Below are 26,575 nucleotides of genomic sequence, written 5' to 3'. Positions count from 1 at the left end.
GCCTGACGCGGCGCATGACGTCGCCTCCGTTGCGGAGTGCCTGAGGTGTTGCGTCCGCTCTGGGCCGCCTGAAGGAGACTCAGGGGCACGGTGGCCGTTCCGCTTGGTCTTCGGGGGTCGCCGCCGTCGCTGTCGTTGCACGCGCTCCATGAGGAAGATGCTCGCCACCGTCTCCCGCGTGTTGTCGGGCGCCGCCCAGAAGCCGGTGAGGCGGCCTGAGCGAGCGGTCCTGGCAGGACGGGGTGGGGCGCGAGCGGGCCCGGGAGGGATAGGGTGCGGCGCGAGAGCTGAGGAGGCCGGGAGGGCCGGGTCGACGGCGCGCGGAGTGTCGGGCCCCTGTTTTGCCTCCACGCAGTGCTCCCGGCCTGGCCCCGGAGGGAGGTGGCGTGGACGGTGCTTCCTCACCGTCCTTGAGGCCAGCTGCGCCGCTCCGGGGGAAAGGGGGAGGGCTGCGGCGTCCGTGTGCTGGGTAGCCAGGGCTTTGCCTCCGTGGGCCCAGCTCCGTGCTGGGCAAGTAGGGGTGCTTTGGTTTACTGCCGACAGGAAAGGAGGTCACGGTCTTCGCCTTTAGGAAGGGAGCTTCCTAAAGTCTCCAGTCGACCAGGACCTCCCCACTCGTTTTAATCTTAACTTCGGCTGCGTAGTTCCGAGCAGTAGAGATCCTGGATTCCGGAGACGGAATAGCTCCGTGACCTTGTGCAAGTTTTTTTTTTTTTTTTTTTTTTAACATCCCTGTGCCCAGTTTCCTCAGCTTTTCAGTGGCGCTAAGAGTACCTGTCTCGGCGGGTTGTTGCTAGGAGTAAACCAGCTGCATGTATGTAAACCTTTCCGAAGAGTGCCTGGTACATAGTAGATGCCATTTGGGTTAAAGATTGTTGTCATTTACTGGCTGCCCATTTTGATATACACCTTTGCGAGGCTTTGTGGAGGGTTCATAATTGCTTCAAGCGGAGCCAGACTCCCAAGAAACAAACTTCGTCCCATTTCCTCACGTTGAGCTTTTCTTGGCAGTCGTTTTAAGAGCAGTCAAACCACCTGGACGGAACCGCTCTCTCTCCAGCGTGCATACACACACTTGCTTGAACCACTACTTGTCCTTTAAGGTCAGGATTCAAACAAACAAAAAAACCCCACAATTCATACTATGCAAAAGTCTTTTTAAGTGTATAATATAAAAAGATAAAAGTATTAGTTAAGAAAATGCGCAGTGATGCTTGGGAGAGTAGGGGTTAGATTAGCAAACTATTTATGGACCCAGCTTTTAAATGTCCTTGACATCTAAGCTTCTGGCATTTTGACCTCTAGGCACAGCGGGGTAGTATGGCAGCCAAGCTTTGACTTGCAAATCTGGATCCTGTAACTCCGCCAGGACTCTGGTGCAGCTCTGCTTGCTGTGGGCAGAGATTGTCCAAACGTAGGACTCCCATCGACTAAATAACCGCAAAAAAGAATGATGAATCGGTTTTTAGCATTTAAATTTTAACTGGATCTACGGTAATGGAGAAGTACATTCCATGCTATTTGTTTCTGTATGTACACGTGATATATCCAACGTCTATTGACCTTAATATGTGCTAGGCACTAGGCTAGGTTCTTCGTATGCTTTATCCCCCCAAAATTAGTTCTTAGTTGGACATAACAGAAACGTATTTTGAACATTATAAACCTTGGTTACATGAGGAAGTTAGCCAAAGGTGGAGTTTGCTTATAGCCTTGCGATTGACAATGAATAGAAGTGAAAATGAGGTACAGTTTTGTTATTAAAGCTTCAGACTTTATCAGTTGAAAGGAAAAAAATTCAAAGACACTACTTAAATGAAACTTAGAAGGTTTCAAGAAGTCAAACTGCAATGTGAAATTAATAAGAGGCATTAAATTTCACACCTTTCTACCAGAGTGTCTGATTTGAGATGTCATCCCAAAGCATTGCTATAGGGCTTTATCATTAATTGGAGGCTCAGAAACATCCTTAAATCTTTATTGTTGGGTATCCATATAGGTGTATTATTTCCTCTTAAAAGTCAGATTATTGTTTCCATTATTCGTTTGCTAATAGTAGAAAGAAAATTGAAATCCAGAGATGGAGTTGCCTTAGAAAGTGCCCAGGGGTCTTTCTATTTGGTGTTGTCAACTCAAGATAATTGGGAGTATTTCAGCACTTAACTTTGGTAATTAAGTGGGAGCTATTCCTGAAGCTTACAAAGACAGTGAAAACTGAAAGTTTCACATTTATCTTTTCAAAAGTCAGAATAATAAGTTAACATTTCAACTCTATATTTTATGATTCTTCATACTTACAAATGTCTCTTCAAGGTATAAATAGCACAAAATAAATCAGAGTTTTTACTTTTTATATTATACATTTAAAAATACTTTTACATAGCATTAGTTGTGTTTTTTAAAAAATTCTGACCTTAAAGAACAAGTAGTGGTTCAAGCAAATTAGGTGAACTTATATAATCAGAGCTATAGTAGTACCACCTGTCTGATACTCGAAGGAGAAAGGGTAAAGGGTTAGGTCGTTATTTTCACAGCTGTTGAGTTCTGCCTAAAGTTACTCCTCCTATCTTACTTCTGAGGACTCTGCAGATTTCCCCTCTTTTCATTTTTTCTTTTTTCCTCCAGTTTAAAACCTGCGTGGCATGGAGAGTTATCTCAGGCCCATATATTGCCATTCTCATCACAGAGTGTTTGGTTTGAAATTTTAGTTTGGATTGAATCGCAGTCTTGTATAGTGACTGCAAAGACTCAAAAAGCTGTTGAAGAGTTGAGTTTAAAATGTTTTTATTCTCCCAAACTACTGCTCCTCTAGGGAGCTGCTAGTGAAGTAAGGTTTGTTAAAAGCATTTGTCTATTTAGCTACTTTTAAAATTTATTTTACTTACCATTTGTAACTACTTGTCTTTCAATTAATTTATTTCTTTCAAAATGGCTACAGAGTTTCTACTTTGTTTTTTTGTTGTTGTTTCTTTTTTATTAATTTATTTTTTGTAAAATACCAAAAAAAAAACAAACGCAAACATTCATAACTTTTGATAATTCCGTTCTACATATATAATCAGTAATTCACAATATCACACAGTTGCATATTCCTCATCATGATAATTTCTTGGAACATTTGCATATATTCAGAAAAAGAAATAAAAAGACAACAAAAAAACTCATACATACCATACCCCTTACCCCTCCCTTTCATTGATCACTAGTATTTCAATCTAAATGTATTTTAACATTTGTTCCCCCATTATTTATTTTCCATATGTTTTACGCATCTGTTGCTAAAGTAGGTAAAAGGAGCCTCAGACACAAGGTTTTCACAATCACACAGTCACACTGTGAAAGCTATATCATTATACAATCATCGTCAAGAAACATGGCTACTGGAACACAGCTCTACATTTTCAGGCAGTTCCCTCCAGCCTCTCCATTACATCTTGGATAGCAAGGTGATATCTACCTAATGCATAAGAGTAACCTCCAGGATAACCTCTCGACTCGGTTTGGAATCTCTCAGCCATTGACACTTTGTCTCATTTCACTCTTCCCCCTTTTGGTCGAGAAGGTTTTCTCAATCCCTTGATGCTGTCTCAGCTCATTCTGGGATTTCTGTCCCACGTTACCAGGAAGGTCCACACCCCTGGGAGTCACGTCCCACGTGAACAGGGGGAAGGTGGTGAGTTCGCTTGTTGTGTTGGCTGGAGAGAAGGGCCACATCTGAGCAACAAAAGAGGTTCTCTTGGGGGTGACTCTTAGGCCTAATTTTAAGTAGGCTTGACCTATCCTTTGTGGGCTTAAGTTTCATATGAACAAACCCCAAGATTGGGGGCTAAGCCTATAGCGTTGGTTGTCCACACTGCTTGTGAGAATATCAAGAATTCGACTTGGGGAAGTTGAATTTTCCCCCTTTCTCACCATTCCCCAAAGGGGACTTTGCAAATACTTTTTTATTCACTGTTCAAATCACTCTGGGATTTATCAGGGCATCACTCTGGACAAACCAACAAAATCTCATGTCCTACTCAAGGTTCCATGTACTTATGGTGTTCAATTAAGCTGTCTACATAAGTTATATTAGGAAATGCACTAGTCAAAATATAAATTTTGTACCAAATAAACATTTTTTGCTTTAGTCTCACACATAAAATTTTCAAATATTAATTACCATCTATTTTCAGCACCCTGCAGTAATGATATTCCTTTGTTCCTCCTCATGCAAAAACATTTTTAAAATTTGTACGTTTAGTCAGTATCATTATACACTCTAGGCATTCCTAGATTATACCATCTCATTCTTTATTGTCTGTCTTTCTGATTTCATTTGTGTCCCCAGCCCTCCTTCCTCTATCATTCTCACATTCAGCTTCATTCAGTTCTACTTTGTTTTTAAGTAGTTCTGCATTTAATCTGAAAGACTACATTTTTAAAAATAGCCTTTATAGAATTAACTATCTATAGGAAAAGAAGAAATGTGTGTGTGATTTTTCAGATTACCTGTCCTCCATGAACAGAGATGGCATTTAAAGATCAGAGCCTCATTCCTTTAATTATCCAAAATATGTCTGGTTGTGCTTTAAAATCTTTCAGTAATGTGTTTGCATGAAATGCAAGTTGCACTTCATCTTTACCTCAGTAAAACTTGGCCTCTTCAGAAATTGTATAATATAGCCCAAATCAAATAGAAATGAATTTTGGGTTACAGTGATCTGTTAACTGGGTAAAATAAGAGTGGACTATAACTTCATTCAGTCAAAAATTCTTTTTGAGAGCAAAGACTGTTACAATGGAAATGAATTCTCGTGGATAGCATTTTCTTTCTCTTCTACTTAAAAATTTTTTTTATGGAGATTAGAGACAGGGGAGAAATTCTGGTTCCTTACTTTGAGCTACCTCTCTTTTGGCTATTTGAATGTTTATTTTGTTGCTTGCATATGGCAACAATTATACTAAGGCACTGAGAAAGATACTTTGAAGAAGAGTAACCATAAATTATGTGTCAGTGGGCTTTATAGTGCTGCCTTCCCACAACAAAGGAAATCAGCTAATCAATGTTTCCATAAGCTGTAATAACTGATGAGAATGTCCCCAGAGTGCTCACCGCACTTCTGGCTTTTATGTCTTAGTGTGTTTATTGCTCATTCATCATCCTTACATTTCAGTGTGCTAACACAGCCTATTCAGAGTGTTTAAAGTTTATTTTATAATCATCTTAGGCCTATACTTTTCTTTTTAAACCTATAGTTAATGCTAGAAAGATCATTGTTGGCTGAAGAAAAAAACCTGGAGACTGTCTTCCATGAACTGGAAAAGTTTCTTCTTCCACAACATGCCAGGTTTCCAGTGGTTCTGGATTTAAGACTTTGGTTTGGAAAAAAAAGTCTTTAAAATTAAGCTAAAACATCAGCTTTCTCCTCAAGAAAGAAACCACCAGTGTCTGGATAAGTATAAGAAATAAAAACAGGTTTAAGGAATGTATCTTGTAACAAATTCATTGTGTGTCCTCAAATGTAGTGTTTAGTATCTTACAGAACCTAAGGAGAAGTTTTAATGTAATTTATTATGGTGTTGGTTTACCATCATTTGAGAGCATATGGGGTAAGGAGTGTAGCATTCTCCCACTCTTGGCTCCCTCGTTTGCCTCCCTTCACCCAACCAGCAAAACCCTTCAGAAACTGGATGTTGGTTCCCCCGTACAGAAAGTTGAGAATCTCTGAAATTAAAGCAGATTAAAATTAAAGTTATTTTGCATTCTTAACTTGTGATTTCAACTTTGAATGAAGATATTTTTTTTTTTACATTTTTTTTATTAATTAAAAAAAGAATTAACAAAACAATTAGAAATCATTCCAATCTACATGTACAATCAGTAATTCTTAATAACATCACATAGTTGCATATTCATCATTTCTTAGTACATTTGCATCGATTTAGAAAAAGAAATAAAAAGACAACAGAATAAGAATTAAAACAATAATAGAAAGAAAAAAAACAAAAAAAACAAAAACAAAAAACCTATACCTCACATGCAGCTTCATTCAGTGTTTTAACATAATTGCATTACAATTGGGTAGTATTGTGCTGTCCATTTCTGAGTTTTTATATCCAGTCCCGTTGTACAGTCTGTATCCCTTCAGCTCCAATTATCCCTTCTCTTTTTTTTTTTTTTTTTTTAATTAACGGAAAAAAAGAAATTAACCCAACATTTAGAGATCATACCATTCTACACATGCAATCATTAATTCTTAACATCATCACATAGATGCATGATCATCATTTCTTAGTACATTTGCATTGGTTTAGAAGAACTAGCAACATAACCGAAAAAGATATAGAATGTTAATATAGAGAAAAAAATAAAAGTAATAATAGTAAAATCAAAACAAAACAAAACAAAACAAAACAAAAACCTATAGCTCAGATGCAGCTTCATTCAGTGTTTTAACATGATTACTTTACAATTAGGTATTATTGTGCTGTCCATTTTTGAGTTTTTGTATCTAGTCCTGTTGCACAGTCTGTATCCCTTCAGCTTCAATTACCCATTGTCTTACCCTGTTTCTAACTCCTGCTGAACTCTGTTACCAATGACATATTTCAAGTTTATTCTCGAATGTCCATTCACATCAGTGGGACCATACAGTATTTGTCCTTTAGTTTTTGGCTGGATTCACTCAGCATAATATTCTCTAGGTCCATCCATGTTATTACATGGTTCATAAGTTTATCTTGTCTTAAAGCTGCATAATATTCCATCGTATGTATATACCACAGTTTGTTTAGCCACTCTTCTGTTGATGGAGATTTTGGCTGTTTCCATCTCTTTGCAATTGTAAATAATGCTGCTATAAACATTGGTGTGCAAATGTCCGTTTGTGTCTTTGCCCTTAAGTCCTTTGAGTAGATACCTAGCAATGGTATTGCTGGGTCGTATGGCAGTTCTATATTCAGCTTTTTGAGGAACCACCAAACTGCCTTCCACAGTGGTTGCACCCTTTGACATTCCCACCAACAGTGGATAAGTGTGCCTCTTTCTCCGCATCCTCTCCAGCACTTGTCATTTTCTGTTTTGTTGATAATGGCCATTCTGGTGGGTGTGAGATGATATCTCATTGTGGTTTTGATTTGCATTTCTCTAATGGCCAGGGACATTGAGCATCTCTTCATGTGCCTCTTGGCCATCCGTATTTCCTCTTCTGTTAGGTGTCTGTTCAAGTCTTTTTCCCATTTTGTAATTGGGTTGGCTGTCTTTTTGTTGTTGAGATGAACAATCTCTTTATAAATTCTGGATACTAGACCTTTATCTGATATATCATTTCCAAATATTGTCTCCCATTGTGAAGGCTGTCTTTCTACTTTCTTGATGAAGTTCTTTGATGCACAAAAGTGTTTAATTTTGAGGAGTTCCCATTTATTTATTTCCTTCTTCAGTGCTCTTGCTTTAGGTTTAAGGTCCATAAAACCGCCTCCAGTTGTAAGATCCATAAGATATCTCCCAACATTTTCCTCTAACTGTTTTATGGTCTTAGACCTAATGTTTAGATCTTTGATCCATTTTGAGTTAACTTTTGTATAGGGTGTGAGAGATGGGTCTTCTTTCATTCTTTTGCATATGGATATCCAGTTCTCTAGGCACCATTTATTGAAGAGACTGCTCTGTCCCAGGTGAGTTGGCTTGACTGCCTTATCAAAGATCAAATGTCCATAGATGAGAGGGTCTATATCTGAGCACTCTATTCGATTCCATTGGTCGATATATCTATCTTTATGCCAATACCATGCTGTTTTGACCACTGTGGCTTCATAATATGCCTTAAAGTCAGGCAGCGCGAGACCTCCAGCTTCGTTTTTTTTCCTCAAGATGTTTTTAGCAATTCGGGGCACCCTGCCCTTCCAGATAAATTTGCTTATTGGTTTTTCTATTTCTGAAAAATAAGTTGTTGGGATTTTGATTGGTATTGCATTGAATCTGTAAATCAATTTAGGTAGGATTGACATCTTAACTATATTTAGTCTTCCAATCCATGAACACGGTATGCCCTTCCATCTATTTAGGTCTTCTGTGATTTCTTTTAGCAGTTTTTTGTAGTTTTCTTTATATAGGTTTTTTGTCTCTTTAGTTAAATTTATTCCTAGGTATTTTATTCTTTTAGTTACAATTGTAAATGGGATTCGTTTCTTGATTTCCCCCTCAGCTTGTTCATTACTAGTGTATAGAAATGCTACAGATTTTTGAATGTTGATCTTGTAACCTGCTACTTTGCTGTACTCATTTATTAGCTCTAGTAGTTTTCTTGTGGATTTTTCCGGGTTTTCGACGTATAGTATCATATCGTCTGCAAACAGTGATAGTTTTACTTCTTCCTTTCCAATTTTGATGCCTTGTATTTCTTTTTCTTGTCTAATTGCTCTGGCTAGAACCTCCAACACAATGTTGAATAATAGTGGTGATAGTGGACATCCTTGTCTTGTTCCTGATCTTAGGGGGAAAGTTTTCAATTTTTCCCCATTGAGGATGATATTAGCTGTGGGTTTTTCATATATTCCCTCTATCATTTTAAGGAAGTTCCCTTGTATTCCTATCTTTTGAAGTGTTTTCAACAGGAAAGGATGTTGAATCTTGTCGAATGCCTTCTCTGCATCAATTGAGATGATCATGTGATTTTTCTGCTTTGATTTGTTGATATGGTGTATTACATTAATTGATTTTCTTATGTTGAACCATCCTTGCATACCTGGGATGAATCCTACTTGGTCATGATGTATAATTCTTTTAATGTGCTGTTGGATACGATTTGCTAGAATTTTATTGAGGATTTTTGCATCTGTATTCATTAGAGAGATTGGTCTGTAGTTTTCTTTTTTTGTAATATCTTTGCCTGGTTTTGGTATGAGGGTGATGTTGGCTTCATAGAATGAATTAGGTAGTTTTCCCTCCACTTCGATTTTTTTGAAGAGTTTGAAGAGAATTGGTACTAATTCTTTCTGGAACGTTTGGTAGAATTCACATGTGAAGCCATCTGGTCCTGGACTTTTCTTTTTAGGAAGCTTTTGAATGACTAATTCAATTTCTTTACTTGTGATTGGTTTGTTGAGGTCATCTATGTCTTCTTGAGTCAAAGTTGGTTGTTCATGTCTTTCCAGGAACCCGTCCATTTCCTCTAAATTGTTGTATTTATTAGCGTAAAGTTGTTCATAGTATCCTGTTATTACCTCCTTTATTTCTGTGAGGTCAGTAGTTATGTCTCCTCTTCCATTTCTGATCTTATTTATTTGCATCCTCTCTCTTCTTCTTTTTGTCAATCTTGCTAAGGGCCCATCAATCTTATTGATTTTCTCATAGAACCAACTTCTGGCCTTATTGATATTCTCTATTGTTTTCATGTTTTCAATTTCATTTATTTGTGCTCTAATCTTTGTTATTTCTTTCCTTTTGCTTGCTTTGGGGTTAGCTTGCTGTTCTTTCTCCAGTTCTTCCAAATGGATAGTTAATTCCTGAATTTTTGCCTTTTCTTCTTTTCTGATATAGGCATTTAGAGCAATAAATTTCCCTCTTAGCACTGCCTTTGCTGCGTCCCATAAGTTTTGATATGTTGTGTTTTCATTTTCATTCGCCTCGAGGTATTTGCTAATTTCCCTTGCAATTTCTTCTTTGACCCAGTCGTTGTTTAGGAGTGTGTTGTTGAGCCTCCACGTATTTGTGAATTTTCTGGCACTCTGCCTATTATTGATTTCCAACATCATTCCTTTATGGTCCGAGAAAGTGTTGTGTAAGATTTCAATCTTTTTAAATTTGTTAAGACTTGCTTTGTGACCCAGCATATGGTCTATCTTTGAGAATGATCCATGAGCACTTGAGAAAAAGGTGTATCCTGCTGTTGTGGGATGTAATGTCCTATAAATGTCTATTAAGTCTAGTTCATTTATAGTAATATTCAGATTCTCTATTTCTTTGTTGATCCTCTGTCTAGATGTTCTGTCCCTTGATGAGAGTGGTGAGTTGAAGTCTCCAACTATTATGGTATATGAGTCTATTTCCCTTTTCAATGTTTGCAGTATATTCCTCACGTATTTTGGGGCATTCTGATTCGGTGCGTAAATATTTATGATTGTTATGTCTTCTTGTTTAATTGTTCCTTTTATTAGTATATAGTGTCCTTCTTTGTCTCTTTTAACTGTTTTACATTTGAAGTCTAATTTGTTGGATATTAGTATAGCCACTCCTGCTCTTTTCTGGTTGTTATTTGCATGAAATATCTTTTCCCAACCTTTCACTTTCAACCTATGTTTATCTTTGGGTCTAAGATGTGTTTCCTGTAGACAGCATATAGAAGGATCCTGTTTTTTAATCCATTCTGCCAATCTATGTCTTTTGATTGGGGAATTCAGTCCATTGACATTTAGTGTTATTACTGTTTGGATAATATTTTCCTCTAACATTTTGCCTTTTGTATTATATATATCATATCTGATTTTCCTTCTTTCTACACTCTTTTCCATATCTCTCTCTTCTGTCTTTTTGTATCTGACTCTAGTGCTCCCTTTAGTATTTCTTGCAGAGCTGGTCTCTTGGTCACAAATTCTTTCAGTGACTTTTTGTCTGAGAATGTTTTAATTTCTCCCTCATTTTTGAAGGATAATTTTGCTGGATATAGGAGTCTTGGTTGGCAGTTTTTCTCTTTTAGTATTTTAAATATATCATCCCACTGTCTTCTAGCTTCCATGGTTTCTGCTGAGAAATCTACACAAAATCTTATTGGGTTTCCCTTGTATGTAATGGATTGTTTTTCTCTTGCTGCTTTCAAGATCTTCTCTTTCTCTTTGACCTCTGACATTCTAACTAGTAAGTGTCTTGGAGAACGCCTATTTGGGTCTAATCTCTTTGGGGTGCGCTGCACTTCTTGGATCTGTAATTTTAGGTCTTTCATAAGAGTTGGGAAATTTTCAGTGATAATTTCTTCCATTAGTTTTTCTCCTCCTTTTCCCTTCTCTTCTCCTTCTGGGACACCCACAACACGTATATTTGTGCGGTTCATATTGTCCTTGAGTTCCCTGATACCCTGTTCAAATTTTTCCATTCTTTTCCCTATAGTTTCTGTTTCTTTTTGGAATTCAGATGTTCCATCCTCCAAATCACTAATTCTATCTTCTGTCTCTTTAAATCTATCATTGTAGCTATCCATTATTTTTTCTATGTTTGCTACTTTATCCTTCACTTCCATAAGTTCTGCGATTTGTTTTTTCAGTTTTTCTATTTCTTCTTTATGTTCAGCCCATGTCCTCTTCATGTCCTCCCTCAATTTATCGATTTCATTTTTGAAGAGGTTTTCCATTTCTGTTCGTATATTCAGCATTAGTTGTCTCAGCTCTTGTGTCTCATTTGAGCTATTGGTTTGTTCCTTTGACTGGGCCATATTCTCAATCTTTTGAGCGTGGACAGTTATCTTCTGCTGCTGGCGTCTGGGCATTTATTCAGATTTCTCTTGGTGTTGGACCCAGCAAGGTTGTAATATTTTTCTGTGAAATCTCTGGGTTCTGTTTTTCTTATCCTGCCCAGTAGGTGGCGCTCGTGGCACCCGTTTGTCTGCGGGCCCCACCAGTAAAAGGTGCTGTGGGACCTTAAACTTTGGAAAACTCTCGCCGTCCTGGGGGTTCGCTAGCCGAAACGGCTTGAGCCGGCCCGGGGTCCGAACGCAGGGAGGGTTGCTGGTCTCCGCAGCCAGGGAAAGAGCCCGTCCGAATTTCCTAGTCGGCCCTGGGCAACAAGCGTGGCGGGAGGGCGCCAGCGGCAGCGGCCCGCCCGAGAGAGTGCACGTTCCCCGGGAGTCACGGGTTTGGAAGGGGCCTCCCCCACCCGTCACCGTTCTCCGCGGCCTGGGGGTTTCCGATCCAATTCTCTCAGTTGGTCCGGGGGCTGCGCGTGGTGTGGGCACCAGCCGTCTTTGTTTCAGGGGACCACCTCTCCAATTCTCCCAGCCGGCCCGGGAAGGGGGAAGGGAGTAACTCCGGCTGCTTGCCACCCCGCCCGGTAAGGCCCGCGCGCCTCGGCAATCTCACCCGAGCTGCTTCTCTCAGCCAGCCAGCCGTTCCAGGATGGGGTACGCTTTCTTTTTTATCTCTGTTGTGGCTTTGGGCGCTTTCTGTATCGTTTCTACTCCCCTAGTAGGTGTCCTGGAGAAGAAACTAAGATCCGCGCGTCTTACTAAGCCGCCATCTTCCAGGAAGTCCCTGAATGAAGATATTTTTCAAAGTTCTTTTTTCACAGAAGATTGGATTGCATTTTTAAACTTTTCTGCTTGTCTTATTGCTTGTATTTCTGTTATGACCCCTTCTTGTGTTCCTTTTGTGAGATCTTTACTACCAGTATTTTTGCTTTTTAAGTAGTAGGTAAAAATTTTAATTCGCACTGGTAGAACCTGGAATTTTTAAATTTTTTTCCTCTTGTAGTTCAAAGTTTCCCATATTTAAGAACTTAAAAGTTTTTATTTTTTCAAAATTCAAAGTGGTTATCCATGGACTCTGTCAAAGAGGAATTCCACTTAACAGAATCTTTTTATGGTTCTCCAAAGAAAATAAATGATAAAGGTATTTTGAACCAACCTCAAGTTAAGAAACATTCACACTTACTGATATGACTTTTAGCTTCTTTAATTTAACTTGGCTCTTTTCACCTGTTACACGTCAGTGGTGGTTCTTGTTTTTGAGCTTCATTAGAAAAGTGAAACAAGGGTAGAAAGTATTTAACTAGCTTTCTGGCAGCCATAATCTTTGTTCTTACCTTCCTACTCTTTATTATGTAGCACTAATACCATTCTTTATTGTTTCTACCTTAGCACAGCAGATAAAGGATTTACCTTCTATCCACTACTGTTACTGTTGCCTGGCTGGCTTTGTCTCTAGTTTTAAATCCTTTCCAGAAATATGGTTTCTGTAGTTGTATCTGGGAATTTATTTCGCAATATAATAAAAATTTCTGGCCCCCACAAAATGACTTATTACCTGCCAAAAATAGTACCACCATTTTGTGATTTTCAAATGTAGCCTTTTGTGTCTTACCTCAGTCCTCTTGGCTTTACATCCCAAATTCCTAAATTTTCTTCACTTATTCGTAGAATATGTTAGTGGATTCCCTCTACCTCTAACTTAACTGAGGAATTTATTTCTAGAATTTAAGCTTTTGCTCCTCCAGCGGTCTCATTGTCTTTGTTGGCTTTATCAGACAATGGTAGATGAAGAGATAAGTATACTTAGAGATACTCATAGCAGGTAAATCTTAACCCTTCTCACCAATATTACATCCAGTCTTAGAAGGTGGGTGGTAAGGGAATACACTGTTATGAACACATCAAAAGTGCTTTTTGTAGGAATTGATAAATATGCTTCAAGTTTCTGTGAAGAGAAATTTTGCTGGTTTACATTTCAGTGTGTGAAAACATGTCAGAAGAGTATATAATCCAGAATGTGGCTATGGCTAAAATAGTACAGTAATACTAATTGGTTACATTTTTTGGTGGTCTATCACCATCCCCTGTAGAATACCTTGAGCAGGTATGTTGTAAGGATGAAAAGGAAACATTTCCCCAGCTTTTAACTTCCCAAGCTGTGACAGCAGCCATCAGAGATCAAGAAGGTAACACATTGTTTTGGAGAACACTTTTCCCTTCAGGGGTTCCCGCCGTAGAGTTAGGCTGTTCAAGTGATAAAACATCTCCCAAAATCCAGTCTTAAAGTCAGGGCATGCCTAATCTCTTTTGTCTTGCACATTTCTAAGTAATGTATTTATCACATACTTTGAGTAGCTTCAAATATTTTTTCTCTTATAAATCCATTTCACAGAAGAGTGAAATTTGCCTGGAATTGGGATGACATCATAGTTTTATTAGAAGTCTAATTCTGAAAGCTTTTTAGCTTGCTAGGAAAACTTATCTGATGATGACTAAGTATAGCATAGGTAAAGCCCACTGATTATCTAGTCTCTTCAGTTTAGCCATTCATTTAATTATATTCTCAGCTATAATTCTTTGAAAGCCAAGTGACTTAGTGGGTGGGTTTGGGTTTGGTCTCCTTTCTCTCTCTGCTGTTTGCCTTCAGATAAAGGTATGATGGTACGTCTTGGATTTATTATGGAAAACAAGGAAAATGTCAACACAATGAGCAGAATGGAAGATAAACCCATGAATGTGTTGGGGCTTAATTAAAGTTTAATGACTGCATCCTGGTAACTGATTAATAATAATGATGATTTTCAAAAATAAATAACCACTAATGGAAAAGGTACTGATTGATTTATACATTTTGGTCTTTCAAGGCTAGCAGAGTGCTGGTGGCATCCCGGAACTTTGCAAATGATGCTACATTTGAAATTAAGGTATGGGGGTCTTTTAGTTTGCATTAATCATTTCCCCATAATTTGAAACAGTTTTTTCTTTGGAATAGAACATTTTGATATTTGGGCTTTTTCACCAGTTTCTTAATGTTCCAGAATCTAAGTCCAGAATTATTTAGCAAAAATTAGAATTTATTGTTCTTATTTAGCAGTTTGCCGATTTCCTGTACCAGGTAGAATTTTACTATTTAAAACTATATGGCATGGTGATCATCTGTTTGCACTTTGGGGAGAAAGGGGTCTTTTTGTTTTTTTGTTTTGTAGTTTTAGGACAAGGGTTATGAATTCAGTTGTTTACCAGGACCAAACAGGTAGAGTTTCCTAGGGGAGAGCTAAAGATTAAGCACTTTCTCCACAGTTTAGATTGTGACTCTAAAAAATTTGAATGAGAAAACTCCTAGAATATTTCTTTGAAAGTTTATTTCAACCTATAACTCAGTTGACTTCTAGGGGGTTTTAATGAAAGTCATCTTAATATGGAAAGATTCCCTTCCCACAAAACCCCATCATGTTGTACAGTGAGTTTCATAGATTTAAGGAATCAGAAGCCATATGAAACGTACTCCTTTATTCTTTTTTGTATTAAACATTATTTGAGATTGAGTTAGATTTAGAATGAGCTGACAGTATTTTCAGTATAATAATGGAAGACAAATTCTTTATTCCTTGTCAGAAATGCGACCTTCATCGGTTGGAAGAGGGTCCTCCTGTCACAACTGTGCTCACCAGAGAGGACGGGCTCAGATACTACAGGATGATGCAGACTATTCGCCGAATGGAGTTAAAGGCAGATCAGCTGTATAAACAGAAAATTATTCGTGGTTTCTGTCATTTGTGTGATGGTCAGGTGAGTGGTAGTTTTGTAATAAAACCATGTCATTGAGGTGTGGTGGTGTTTAGTTGCTTTTACCTTGCCTTTGACTTTTAATTGCTTTTACCCTGCCTTTGGATTATATAGTATTTGAGGCTGATATCATAGAATAAAAATTAGAATGCTAAAACCTGTTATGAAGCTTAAGCTAAAGAATGTATTCGCACATAGCATTGCTGATTTCCTGTATCTAGTAGAATTTTTACTCTTTAAAACTTTATGGCATGGTGATCTGTATGCACTTTGGAAAGAAAGGAATCTTTTTTTTGTTTGTTTCATTGTTTTAGGCCAAGGGTTACAAATTCAATTCCCTACAGGGGCCAAAAGGGTAGAGTAAACAAACAAAGAAGGCCAGGTGTACAAAAAAGAGAGCAAGGTCACTGGGATGGCCCTAGTCTACCCAGAGAGTCATGTACCACTCACTTGCAGCCAACTAGTGCCATTTGGAAATACGGGGCTAATGCTCCCAAGTTAACATTTCTTCAAGAGAAGACAGAAGTCTGGATTTTTATGTGAAATTCTCCCCGTATTTTAATGTTGACATCTGATTCAGGATTTTGTTTTTAATTACTATGCAGGCTAAAGTAAACTTCACGTCTGTGGGTTGCCTGTTTATGGCTTCTGGTTTGGACCTTACTTTTCATTAATGTTTCTGATGGAAAATAACCACTTTGTGTGGTTATTAATGAAGAGTTCTAATAGCCCAAATATTTCATAATAGTCTAGGAAATCTAAATATTTGTATCATAGTAATTTAGTGTTTCTTCTTCCTTTTATGCAGGAAGCTTGTTGTGTGGGCCTCGAGGCTGGAATAAATCCCACGGATCATCTCATTACAGCCTATCGGGCTCATGGCTTTACCTTTACTCGTGGACTTTCAGTCCGAGAAATTCTCACAGAGCTTACAGGTTTGCTATTGATTTACAAAAAAGTGAAATAAATGAATTTTGTTTTCACTTCTCTCCCCTTAAGATGCTCATTATTATGCATTTAATATTAAAACCTTTTTTGTCTGGCAGTGAGCCTACAGAATAGGTTCCGCCTGGGTTCGATGGACACTTAAGACTGAAAAATGAAGCAGACCGCTCCAAGTAGCAGAAGAGTAGCAGTTTGTTAGGGAACTTACAGATCAGGAAGCTGGTCTTGGGCAGCCGCAGGAGTTCACAGAGTAGTGCTCTGCCCAGCCCAGTGAGTTACAGAGGGTTATATAGAATGTAAACAAAGAAGGCACAGAGCCAGGTCAGGGTTTTCAAGATCATAAACATGTCTTGGAAGTTACTGATACCTAGCAGGAGTAGTTTAGCACACATGGCAAGCATGCTTAGGAATGTACATGTCTTATCTAGGAATTTATGGCTTCTCTGGTTGATGGCCTCACACTTTGAACTAAAAACAAACAAAACCCCCTTTTGGTGCTCTGGTACCTCTCTTGTTCTTTAGAATAAATTGCCCATTTGTTTACTTCATCTGGCCCTTCAAGTAAATGTTTGAAAAGGTTAGCCAAAATCAGAATAGTGTGTATATCTTCCATCACTCAAGCATGCCAGCAGAAATCAAGCGGTCACAGAAAGTAAATCGGGGAAAAATACACTACAGTATGCAATTTAAATTCTAGGACTCTCTTAATATCCCCACCCCACCCCTGAGTCTTGAACTGTTCAGGGTACCAGTGCAACAGAAATCAGAAGATGTTTGCAAATGTCAAAAGTCCAGGGTACCATGCCAACATGTGAAGGAAACTCAGTAAAGAAAAGGGAGCATCAGGAAAGGTCAAGCACAGAGGGCCCAGACTGCCTTTGTTTTAAAAGGACAGGAGATGGGTAGAACATATGTTTGCATAGAAGAACAGATACTTAGATCATTGACTCAGGCTCAGAGTCCTAATAGTTGAACCTTCTGAGTAAATACTTGGGGTGTGGGTTGGTTGGTTTTGTATATCTGCTTTTTGATGCATATTTTCTGCCATTTCTAGGACGAAGAGGAGGTTGTGCTAAAGGAAAAGGAGGATCAATGCATATGTATGCCAAGAACTTCTATGGGGGCAATGGCATTGTTGGGGCTCAGGTAAGCTATCTGTTTATGGCCCTAATGAGGATGAGGATTGTCAGGCCTTCCTAGATTTGGCCCTGGCTCATACCATCAAAAAAAAAATGCATACTCCCCAGAGAACTTATCTCTAAAGTATTTAACTTTGGAGGCTTGGTTTGCTTTTAAAAACCTGCTACTTCATATTCTACCATTTGATCATTTAAAAAGTAAATTTGGATGATGATTTCAAATTTCTCCTTGTAATTGTTTATTTTAAGTAAGCAAGAGCCTCTAGCAATACCTTCAACCTTATTTATTTTAAAGTACATTCATCACATGTTTGCATCAATTTAGTTCTTGCAGCTCCCTAACAGTGCTGACACATCCTGATCTTAGGGGCCTATTTATGATCCAAAGCCAACTTCTGAAGTTCTTGCTTTCATTATTACTGAGTAATCAGGAATTAACAGCATAAAAGTTTATCTAAAATGTTCATTTTCCTTTCTAACATATTAGAATTCTTTTATGTGTTTAAAAGCAAAACAAAACTCCCCAAATCTCTAGGTTTTATTTTTTGACTGTTTAGGACTAGTAGTTGAATTTTGGAGTATAGAAATGTTATTGCTTGATAGTTGAAACAGAATATCATGTTTGTTCCTGTTACTTTACTGGTGTCATCAAAATATTGGGGATAGGATAAACAGAGAGATGAGATTGGGGTAGGAAGAGCTGATAGCAGTGGTCAAATTTCTAGCCCAGATTCTGGCCAGAAGTTAAAATTTAGAGCGTTAATTTCTTCCCTCATGGATTTCTACGGTTGTCTTCTTGGTTGTTCTCAATGTTAGGTGCCCCTGGGAGCTGGAATTGCTCTAGCTTGTAAGTATAATGGAAAAGATGAGGTCTGTCTGACTTTATATGGTGATGGCGCTGCAAATCAGGTAAGCACATCTCTTAATTTTCCAATAACAGACAACAGTTTTATTTCCACTTTGTTGAATATTCACAGTTGAGTTTGTAAAGAAGTAGTATATTACTTATTAGTTGAAATAGAAGTTTATATGGCAAACTAAAATTTGGTTTTACGGTCATATTAGAGACTCAATAATCTCTTGGCACATTTTATGAGAGCTCTATACAGGTGCATTTCTATGAGGGAGTTCTCCTTTTGTTCTATACCTGGACTTCTCAAACTATCTGTGGTAAAAACTTAATTTTTATTTTAAATATCTAACCTGTTGCAGACCAATATTGAAATCAATACTGTAATATACAGACTCATTCTCTTGGGTGCCATGGCAATGTAAACTACTATAATAGTTTTTAAGCCCTGATTTTTACTTTCGGCACTTAGCTTGTCCATGGCCCACACTTTGTATAGCACTGTGACTAGATGGTGGTTCTGAGACCTGAGTTGACTCTGGTTACCCAGAGAGTTTGATAGGATTTGTAATAAAACATAAGACTAGAAAGCCATAGATACATTTTTGCACATTTATCTTTATTCCATCGTAGTCTATACTTTTAGCATGGCCCCATTGAAACAAGTAGTATATGTTTGGTTTGTCATTTCCCCTATGCTACCTGCTGCTTCTCCCCTCGGTCTCCCAAATACTTACATTCCTTTCCCTTACCACCCAAATGCTTTGAAGATGAGGCTTTTCATTCTTTATGAAAGCTTTCTTTCTGTGATAGAACAAGAACTGTTAATGATGATGGAGTATAGAGAAAAACAGCAAAATGAAAACACTTGAACTTTTTATAAATACTTCTAGGGTCAGATATTTGAATCTTACAATATGGCAGCTTTGTGGAAATTACCTTGCATTTTCATCTGTGAGAATAACCGCTATGGAATGGGAACATCTGTTGAGAGAGCAGCAGCCAGCACTGATTACTACAAGAGAGGCGATTTTATTCCTGGGCTGAGGGTAAGGATTCTCATAGTGCAAGGGTCATGCCCACTAGATGCCTTTGTGTAACACACCCCTTGGCTATTTTAGAAAAATTTAAGAATTTCATTTTCTTACTCCATGAACTGATCATATAAAATTATAGTAGTTTTTGGTTTACATTTCTTAACAGGTAGATGGAATGGATATTCTGTGTGTCCGGGAGGCAACAAGGTTTGCAGCTGCCCATTGCAGATCTGGAAAGGTAAGACTTTCTAAAGATTCCTAATGACATTTGTCTTGAAGTTTAATAGCGCCTCCCACATGCCTTTTCCATAGATAGCCCTAAGGGATAGCTGCCCATTAAGGTATATAAGATAGAAGCAGAGATGAAGGAAGTGAATTGGGTACCTCTCAACATAGCCTGGGCTTTGGAAAACATTCCATATTTCCTCCATCTGGGTTAAATCTTTTCTTCCAGTGCTTTGTTAGCATTTTGTCTATCTTTATCATGACCATCTCTTTTGCCTTTTTGTATCAGTCATAAGCCCCTTGAGTGAGCAAACTGGGTATCCCCAATGTGCCTAGCTCAGAGCATTGCTTATGTAATAGGCATTTAATATAAATTTAATATAAATTATATATTATGATTAAGTATATAATCCCACCCTTGCTGTTTCAGTCCTAAAAATCTCTACCATTCAGTATATAGTAGTGGAGGGAGAGGGGAACAGTGAGATTGGCCTAAAAGTGTTCCAAGTACCTTCAGAGACAGTATAAAGGTGTTCTCCCTACATCACTGTTCCACAGCCAGAAAATCTGCCCCGAGGGTAACATTTCAATGATATACCCTGTGTTGGGTGGGGATCAGGAATGCAAGTAAGAGTTAGCTGGCAGTGAATGAAAGTGCTAGAAAGGGAAAAGAACGTGCAGGGGGGAGGAAATTGTAGGGAAGTTAAACAAGAAAGGGAGGAGAATGAAACAGAGTGCGACAGAGATGACGAGTTGTAATAGGCTAAGCAGTCTACATCATCTCTTAATTCCTCAACAGAAAAGAATATGTGGTGTCCAACTGTCTAAGTGGAAAGGTCAGTAGTTTATAGAATGCGTTTACTTTCCTAACCCAACCAAAGCCTTGTCCTGGAACTTAGGGAGTGCCTGGAAACCCCCTTATCACCACCGGTCTGACTAAATGTGTGTCCAAATGGCTACTGGGTGGCATAAGAAAATTATTGAGGTGTTGATGTATGGTAGGCAATGTGCTAAGCACTTTATATGTTAAATGCAATTTTACACCTCTGAGTTAGGTACTGTTCTGCCCAGTTTGCAGATGAGGAAACTGAGGCACCCAGCTATACTATATGTTTGAGCCGGGATTAGAACCCAAGCACTTAGATTCCAGAATTCCCCCTTTGTAATTGCACCAAACTACCCAGAGATCCTACATTCATTCCATCCCCTCAGTATTCAAAGTCGTCTTGTGGAAGTGGGCTAGTGTAATGTGAACAAGCCACTTGGTGATGCATAGCTAGGCTGGCCCAACTCCTAGCAGTCATGTGCTTTTGTAGCAGGTCGTCATTGCCTGCCATCTCCCTGTTAAACTAGCAAGATCTCCATGAAACAGGATTGGTTGTCAGCCCACTGACCCTGAAGATGAAGCTATCACCTTTCTCTCTGCCATCCCTGCTTAGTAATGAGTTCCTCTTCATTAAATCTAAATCTACTTTTATAGAATTCTGTATTTAATGAAATTAATAGACAATTCTATCTTCCCTTTTTTTAAAATTTAATGTCAGTGGGCTCTGTAACTTGCTAAATGCCTTTTTTTTTTTTTTTTTTAACATGGGCAGGCACCGGGAATCGAACCCGGGTCCTCTGGCATTGCAGGCAAGCATTCCTGCCTGCTGAGCCACTGTGGCCTGCCCGCTAAATGCCTTTTTGATTCAAAATGAGCTGTGACAGATTACTTTATTAAATTCCTCAGTCAACCAAAAAGCAGTTCTTGAGAGCTATGCTTTTTTTAATAGAAGATCTAGTGAGGATATACTTGATCCTGAAAGGAGCTGCATTTGAGGTTGTGGGTTGTTGGCGCACTGCTCCAGTCACCTTAATCTTTTGTCTCTGATTTAGGGGCCCATACTGATGGAGTTACAGACTTACCGTTATCATGGACACAGTATGAGTGATCCTGGAGTCAGGTATGCTGATGGGAAAGCTGAGTATGCTTTCCAGAATGGCTGCGTTTTGAATCATATTAAAAAGTAAAACATTTTAACATTTGCTTTTGAAACCAAATACCAGTTGCCTTCATTCATTGAATTAGCAATCTTGGCATCAGGTTCTATAAGTCTTAGTCTGAAAAGTGCCTTTAATACAGAAAGCATTCTGATAATCTGTAATACATAGTATGTAAATGTTAGCCTAAGCAGTACTAAAGAACAACAGTTAATTGCAGAGAGAGTTCCTCGCATTAAACAGTTCTGATGTTAGAGTAGCATGTTTGGGGGCACTTCGATTTTGTAGGTATACTTGTGATATACTGTACCTGAAGAGGATTGGACTTTTAAAATGTTCTTTTGGCTGGAGTGAGGTTAATTGTGAGTGAAACATCGCAATTGAAATAATGTTATACTAGGAAGATGAGGGTATTTTTCAGTTAGAGACCCTGGCATACCAGGTGTGACGATTGAAGGAGGAAGAAAAGGTAAACCATAACAGGCTTTTGTTTGTAGAATGGAGTTCTGTGTAGAATGGAGTTCTAAGAGTAGATCGATTTTTGCAGAGAGCAAAGTAAATGGAGAAATGCCTGCTGTATAATCCTGTTTTAAAACTGCTTTTAGTATAGGTCTAGAATTAGAGAACCTGTATCCAAATTTTTGCTGGCTACAATTTTCTGAGGACTTAAGGAGGAAAGGAGAAGTACATTTATTTTCTGCCTGGCATTCTGATGCCTTAAAAGCTATAATTATCACCACACTAAAAGTCTTCACTGCCGCGCCCCCCACCCCCACGTACATACAATATAAGAACTCAAAAGGGTGGGATGGTTGCCATATTAAAGAGGCTCCATCCTTTCCCTACCCTTATCCCTACCCTTAGGACTAGATAAAAATAAAGTGGTCCCTGTTGTCAGAATGCTGGAAAGGTTGGGTATATTACCAGCGAACAGAACATTATGTTGAGTTCTTATGTTTCGAACACCAAAATTAATTTCAAGTTGGATTTAATGTGTTAATATCTTCTGAAAGTATACCTCCTGATACTCCCACAGGGACATGGGCATCAATATATGTCCCTTTGTTTCAGAAACCTGCTGTATTAAACAGTCTGTATTTAACAAAGCTGTCTTTACTGTACTGGAAGTGTTCCTAACCTATTTACTACTGCTTCCCAAACCCATAGTTATCGTACACGAGAAGAAATTCAGGAAGTGAGAAGTAAGAGTGACCCCATTATGCTTCTCAAGGACAGAATGGTAAACAGCGATCTTGCCAGTATTGAAGAATTAAAGGTATAGTTCTTGGTGGTCTAAAAAGATTGGTTCTCCTTTTGGAGCAGTTTTTTTCCCCACACATATTCTTTTAGGCTCCCCTTGTTAAAATTACAACATTATTCTTTATTAGGAAGTTTCTGGTGGGCCATGTACTAATGAAGTAAATGAGAAATTACATATTACTATAGCATGTTAATCAGTCGTATTGGCAAAGTGTTTAAACTCCACTTTGGATTTTTAATTCCTCAGTGTTTCCTGGCCAGGATATATCTGCTTTAAATGTTGACACCAAACTCTTCGTGTGTAATTTTGTAACTTAAAATAGCAACTTTTAATACTTTTTAAACAGTTATACTAGCAAGAGGTTCAGGATTATAACTTTAGTTGGTAGCTAAGCAGCTATTAATTCAAAATCTCTTGAACTGTGATCTGATTTTTAGGAAATTGATGTTGAAGTGAGGAAAGAAATTGAGGATGCAGCCCAGTTTGCTACGGCTGACCCAGAACCACCTCTGGAAGAATTAGGCTATCACATCTACTGCAGTGATCCACCTTTTGAAGTTCGTGGTGCAAATCAGTGGATCAAGTTTAAGTCGGTCGGTTAAAGGGAGACTGCAAGTAAATTTATTATTATACTGTGAATAGGATATTCGTCATCAACTTTAAGGAACCGTTTGTGTTCCCACTTTTGTTAAAGGAGGAATAAAATCCATAAAACATATCTTGTAAACTTTCATTAAGACTAGTATGTAGATTAAATCCGAGGGATAGGAATTGCATGGAGCTTATATATTACTGCTTTAAAAGATGTTGAGGACTTAAACTATTTAGTGTGAATATTGTAAAGGTTTTAGTAAGATTTTAGATTTATACAGATCTGGAGATCTGTATAAAATGGAGAGTTCCCTAAAATAGTTTGATTTCCTTGCATCAACCCTGCCAGCTTTTGAGGGGATCATTTTCCTGAGGTATCAGCTCTGTGCCCCATGTGGTGGCAGACTGACATTAACCACCAGCTGATGCTATTTCCTATGAGAGCGCCCCCCCTTCCCCCTCATGGGAGCAGGGTTGGTGCTGAAGTCATTAATACCAGCTAGCGATTCTCTATAATAAACACAATATTTATTTCTAGGGTGGGGTGGGGGGAGGACAATTCCATTGTTAAAGTAAGCATTTCAAAGGCCAAATAGACTAGTTTTTTCATTTATGCACTCAAAATAAATACGAAGCTATTTTCTTAATCGTTTTCTATTTACATTAAATACAAGGGATATTCTTAATAGCATCTTTCTCAAATTATACATGATTAGTAACTGGTATTGCATTTAAATTTAACAGTAATTTCCAGCCTTGTTATTTTAAAACTCTTTCACCTTTTCAACAAGTGCAATAGGATGCGCTGATCTTTTATTGAAGTCAATTTTAAGATTTTTGTGATACTCTGGGATGTTAAAACTAAGGCTCACAATCTCTACAGTTCTACTCATCTTTAAAACATGTATCAATTCCATTTAAGTAGGATAGCTTTACATAAGAAATGCAGTTTTTAAAGTGTATACATTAACAGACACTTTAACAGCAAAGGCAGGGGAGGGGTAGATTTGCTCACTCAGTCCCACAGTTTACTTGACTATGCTTAAACCTCATCTTTGGTTTCTGAGGGCTCCCGAGCCTGTATTCTGTGCTGGGTGACTGCATTCCAGATCCTGCAGAGGAGACCACCCCTTTGAGATAAAAAGTGTTCATTAGAGTCATAAGAAAAAAATTACTTCATAGCAACAAAACCAGTGCTTCCTTAGGAGCCGTTATAGCCAATGTCACAGTATATCACTCTAGATTTGACAGCTAGTCTTAAAAGTACAGCAGCCTCTACCTTAAAAATTTAATGAAAGTAAAACACACATGGAGGACACTTCTGCCTCAGCAGCAAGTAGCAGGACATATGTATTATAGCACCGGTGGATCTGTGCAGAGAAGGCTACTTAAATGATGGGATGAGCAGTCTACACAAAGGATTTGGGTCTAGTCCCTGCTATTTCATGCCTTTCCTTAACCCACTCTTGAACTGGGGAGAACACTTCTGCTGCTTCTTCCTACTTCTCTGACGTCTCTGACCTAGCCTTCAATTTGTTTTCTGACTGAAGGCCCTTCTAAGCCAGAGGAAAGGAAACTTTTACTTCAGTAACAGTGGAAATGTAACCAGCACTTAAAAAACAACAAAAAAGACATTTTGTACTATAGGAACCGTTTTGAGGCTACTCTTACCGTAGTTGAAGGTATCTTAGATCTTCCTTAGTGATATCATTAAGAACATCAGAAAGTATATAACCTTCTTCAACAATCTGAAACAAAGATGAAATACATAAAAAATGCTAAATGGCTTTTTCACAATAGCAGGTAGATCATTTTATGGTTCTATGTTTACCTTTCTAATTGTATTAGAATCTGCTCCGTGCAGTTTCAACCAATCTACAAGCTCTTTATCTGTTCTCTGCTCATGATGGAGTTCTGGGTTCTGTGTAATATCTGTAATAATTAGAAATTTGTTTTATTGTATATTAATGTCTAACAGTACAACTTTTTAAAAAGTAACAAGTTGGATGTAATAAACTATTCCAGAATGTAAATGTGGTGATATAAAAAGGAAATGAACCTAAATCAGCTGCTCTAATATATACTAATCAACCTTCCTGGATTCACAGGAAGATTCAGTTTCCAGAGAGTTAAATAGTCTTTATTGATACCATTATTTATGTTGGAATTTGAGACGTTATCTGTCAGCCTCTTTATCTGCTCTTTCTCCTGTCTTTAAAATGCTTTTTCTTAGGACTGAGATTTCGTTTTGGAGCTTATCTATTTATCTATTCACGTTCTAAGAGGTGGCTGTAGTTCTTTCCTACATGGCACCAAATGAGTATGTCAGGTTTATGGAGGTATAATTTATGCAGTAAACTACCCTTTTTTAGGCATACAGTGCTGTGAATTGATAAACTCAGATATCAAGATAGAGAAATGTCCATCATTCCAGAAGTTTCTTTGTGTCCTTTTATAATTTTATAATCTTCCCCCTTTCCCTGCCATTCTGATATATTTTCTGTCTCTATTTTTGCCTTTTCCAGAGTATTATATAAATGGAATCATATATGTCATTTTGAAGCTGGCTTCTTCCACTTAGCATAATGTATTCGTCATTCATCCATATTGTTGGATATATCAATTGTTTCTTTTTATTGTTGAGTAGTATTCTAGAATCTACTGGAATACTGATTGAATAGAGGATAACTCTAAACTGTTTCTTCAAGATTGACTAGAATATTTTTATGAGCCAGATTTTAAAAGTCTGTCTCACATCCACAGATATGTCAGACCGAGTAGAAAATGACTCTCACCATTAGACTTGAATTGTAACTGAAGATGATACAATTCTTGAGTTTTCTGTTTTAGAGTTTGCTGTAGAAGTTTCTGGTATTCTCTCTCTCTTTGAACTAGGTGTTCCAAAAGTCTGGTTAAAAAAAAATCATTCAGAGGTGAGTCTGATGAAGAACCTAACACTGTTCAGTTCAGCTCAGACATTTGTTTGACCATTAGGGATTGGAAAAAACCAACACCATCCCAACAGTTAGTTGAGTGAGGAAAGCAAATAATGTTGTTTCTTAAAAGTTCTGTGAATCGGGTTTCAGCCTGTAATAAGGGATCCTTCATTGTGTTTCCCTCCCCTTGAAAATAAAGACCAGTGTTCAGAGAGTAGATGTATTTTGTCTCAAAGTGTATTAATGAACGAAAAGAATTTGACTGAACAGTAGAACTCAGCGAGATGGTCTGATTATTTAAACTTGTCTCTCTGAGTGACATAAAAAATAGCCAAAACAAGAGTAATTAGACACCTCCCTTCTCCTAGGGGGAAATAAGCCAAG

General features: G+C 38.1%; 2 protein-coding genes across 2 annotated transcripts in view; one reads left to right on the top strand and one right to left on the bottom strand.

Moving 5' to 3' along the window:
* Nucleotides 1-26,414, top strand: PDHA1 (pyruvate dehydrogenase E1 subunit alpha 1). The gene is made up of 11 exons (XM_077145272.1): nt 1-205; nt 14,303-14,362; nt 15,054-15,227; nt 16,033-16,159; nt 17,224-17,315; nt 18,125-18,217; nt 19,052-19,207; nt 19,362-19,433; nt 21,299-21,366; nt 22,571-22,679; nt 23,102-26,414. The coding sequence occupies exons 1-11, from the start codon at nt 149-151 to the stop codon at nt 23,264-23,266; spliced, it is 1,173 nt and encodes a 390-aa protein (XP_077001387.1). The 5' UTR covers nt 1-148; the 3' UTR covers nt 23,267-26,414.
* The window catches only part of MAP3K15 (mitogen-activated protein kinase kinase kinase 15), a 90,108-nt gene continuing 87,241 nt past the window's right edge, over nt 23,709-26,575 (bottom strand). Inside the window, exons 21-24 of the mRNA XM_077147036.1 lie at nt 26,051-26,163; nt 25,087-25,187; nt 24,927-25,003; nt 23,709-24,385 (exon numbers count right to left, since the gene is read on the bottom strand). Coding sequence (XP_077003151.1) covers nt 24,298-24,385; nt 24,927-25,003; nt 25,087-25,187; nt 26,051-26,163 — 379 coding nt within the window. The 3' untranslated portion in view covers nt 23,709-24,297. The remainder of the gene's footprint in view (nt 24,386-24,926; nt 25,004-25,086; nt 25,188-26,050; nt 26,164-26,575) is intronic.

This window comes from Tamandua tetradactyla, chromosome X (assembly GCF_023851605.1).
Source record: "Tamandua tetradactyla isolate mTamTet1 chromosome X, mTamTet1.pri, whole genome shotgun sequence".
Taxonomy (NCBI): Eukaryota; Metazoa; Chordata; class Mammalia; order Pilosa; family Myrmecophagidae; genus Tamandua; species Tamandua tetradactyla.
This window is presented reverse-complemented; position numbering and strand designations above follow the sequence as displayed.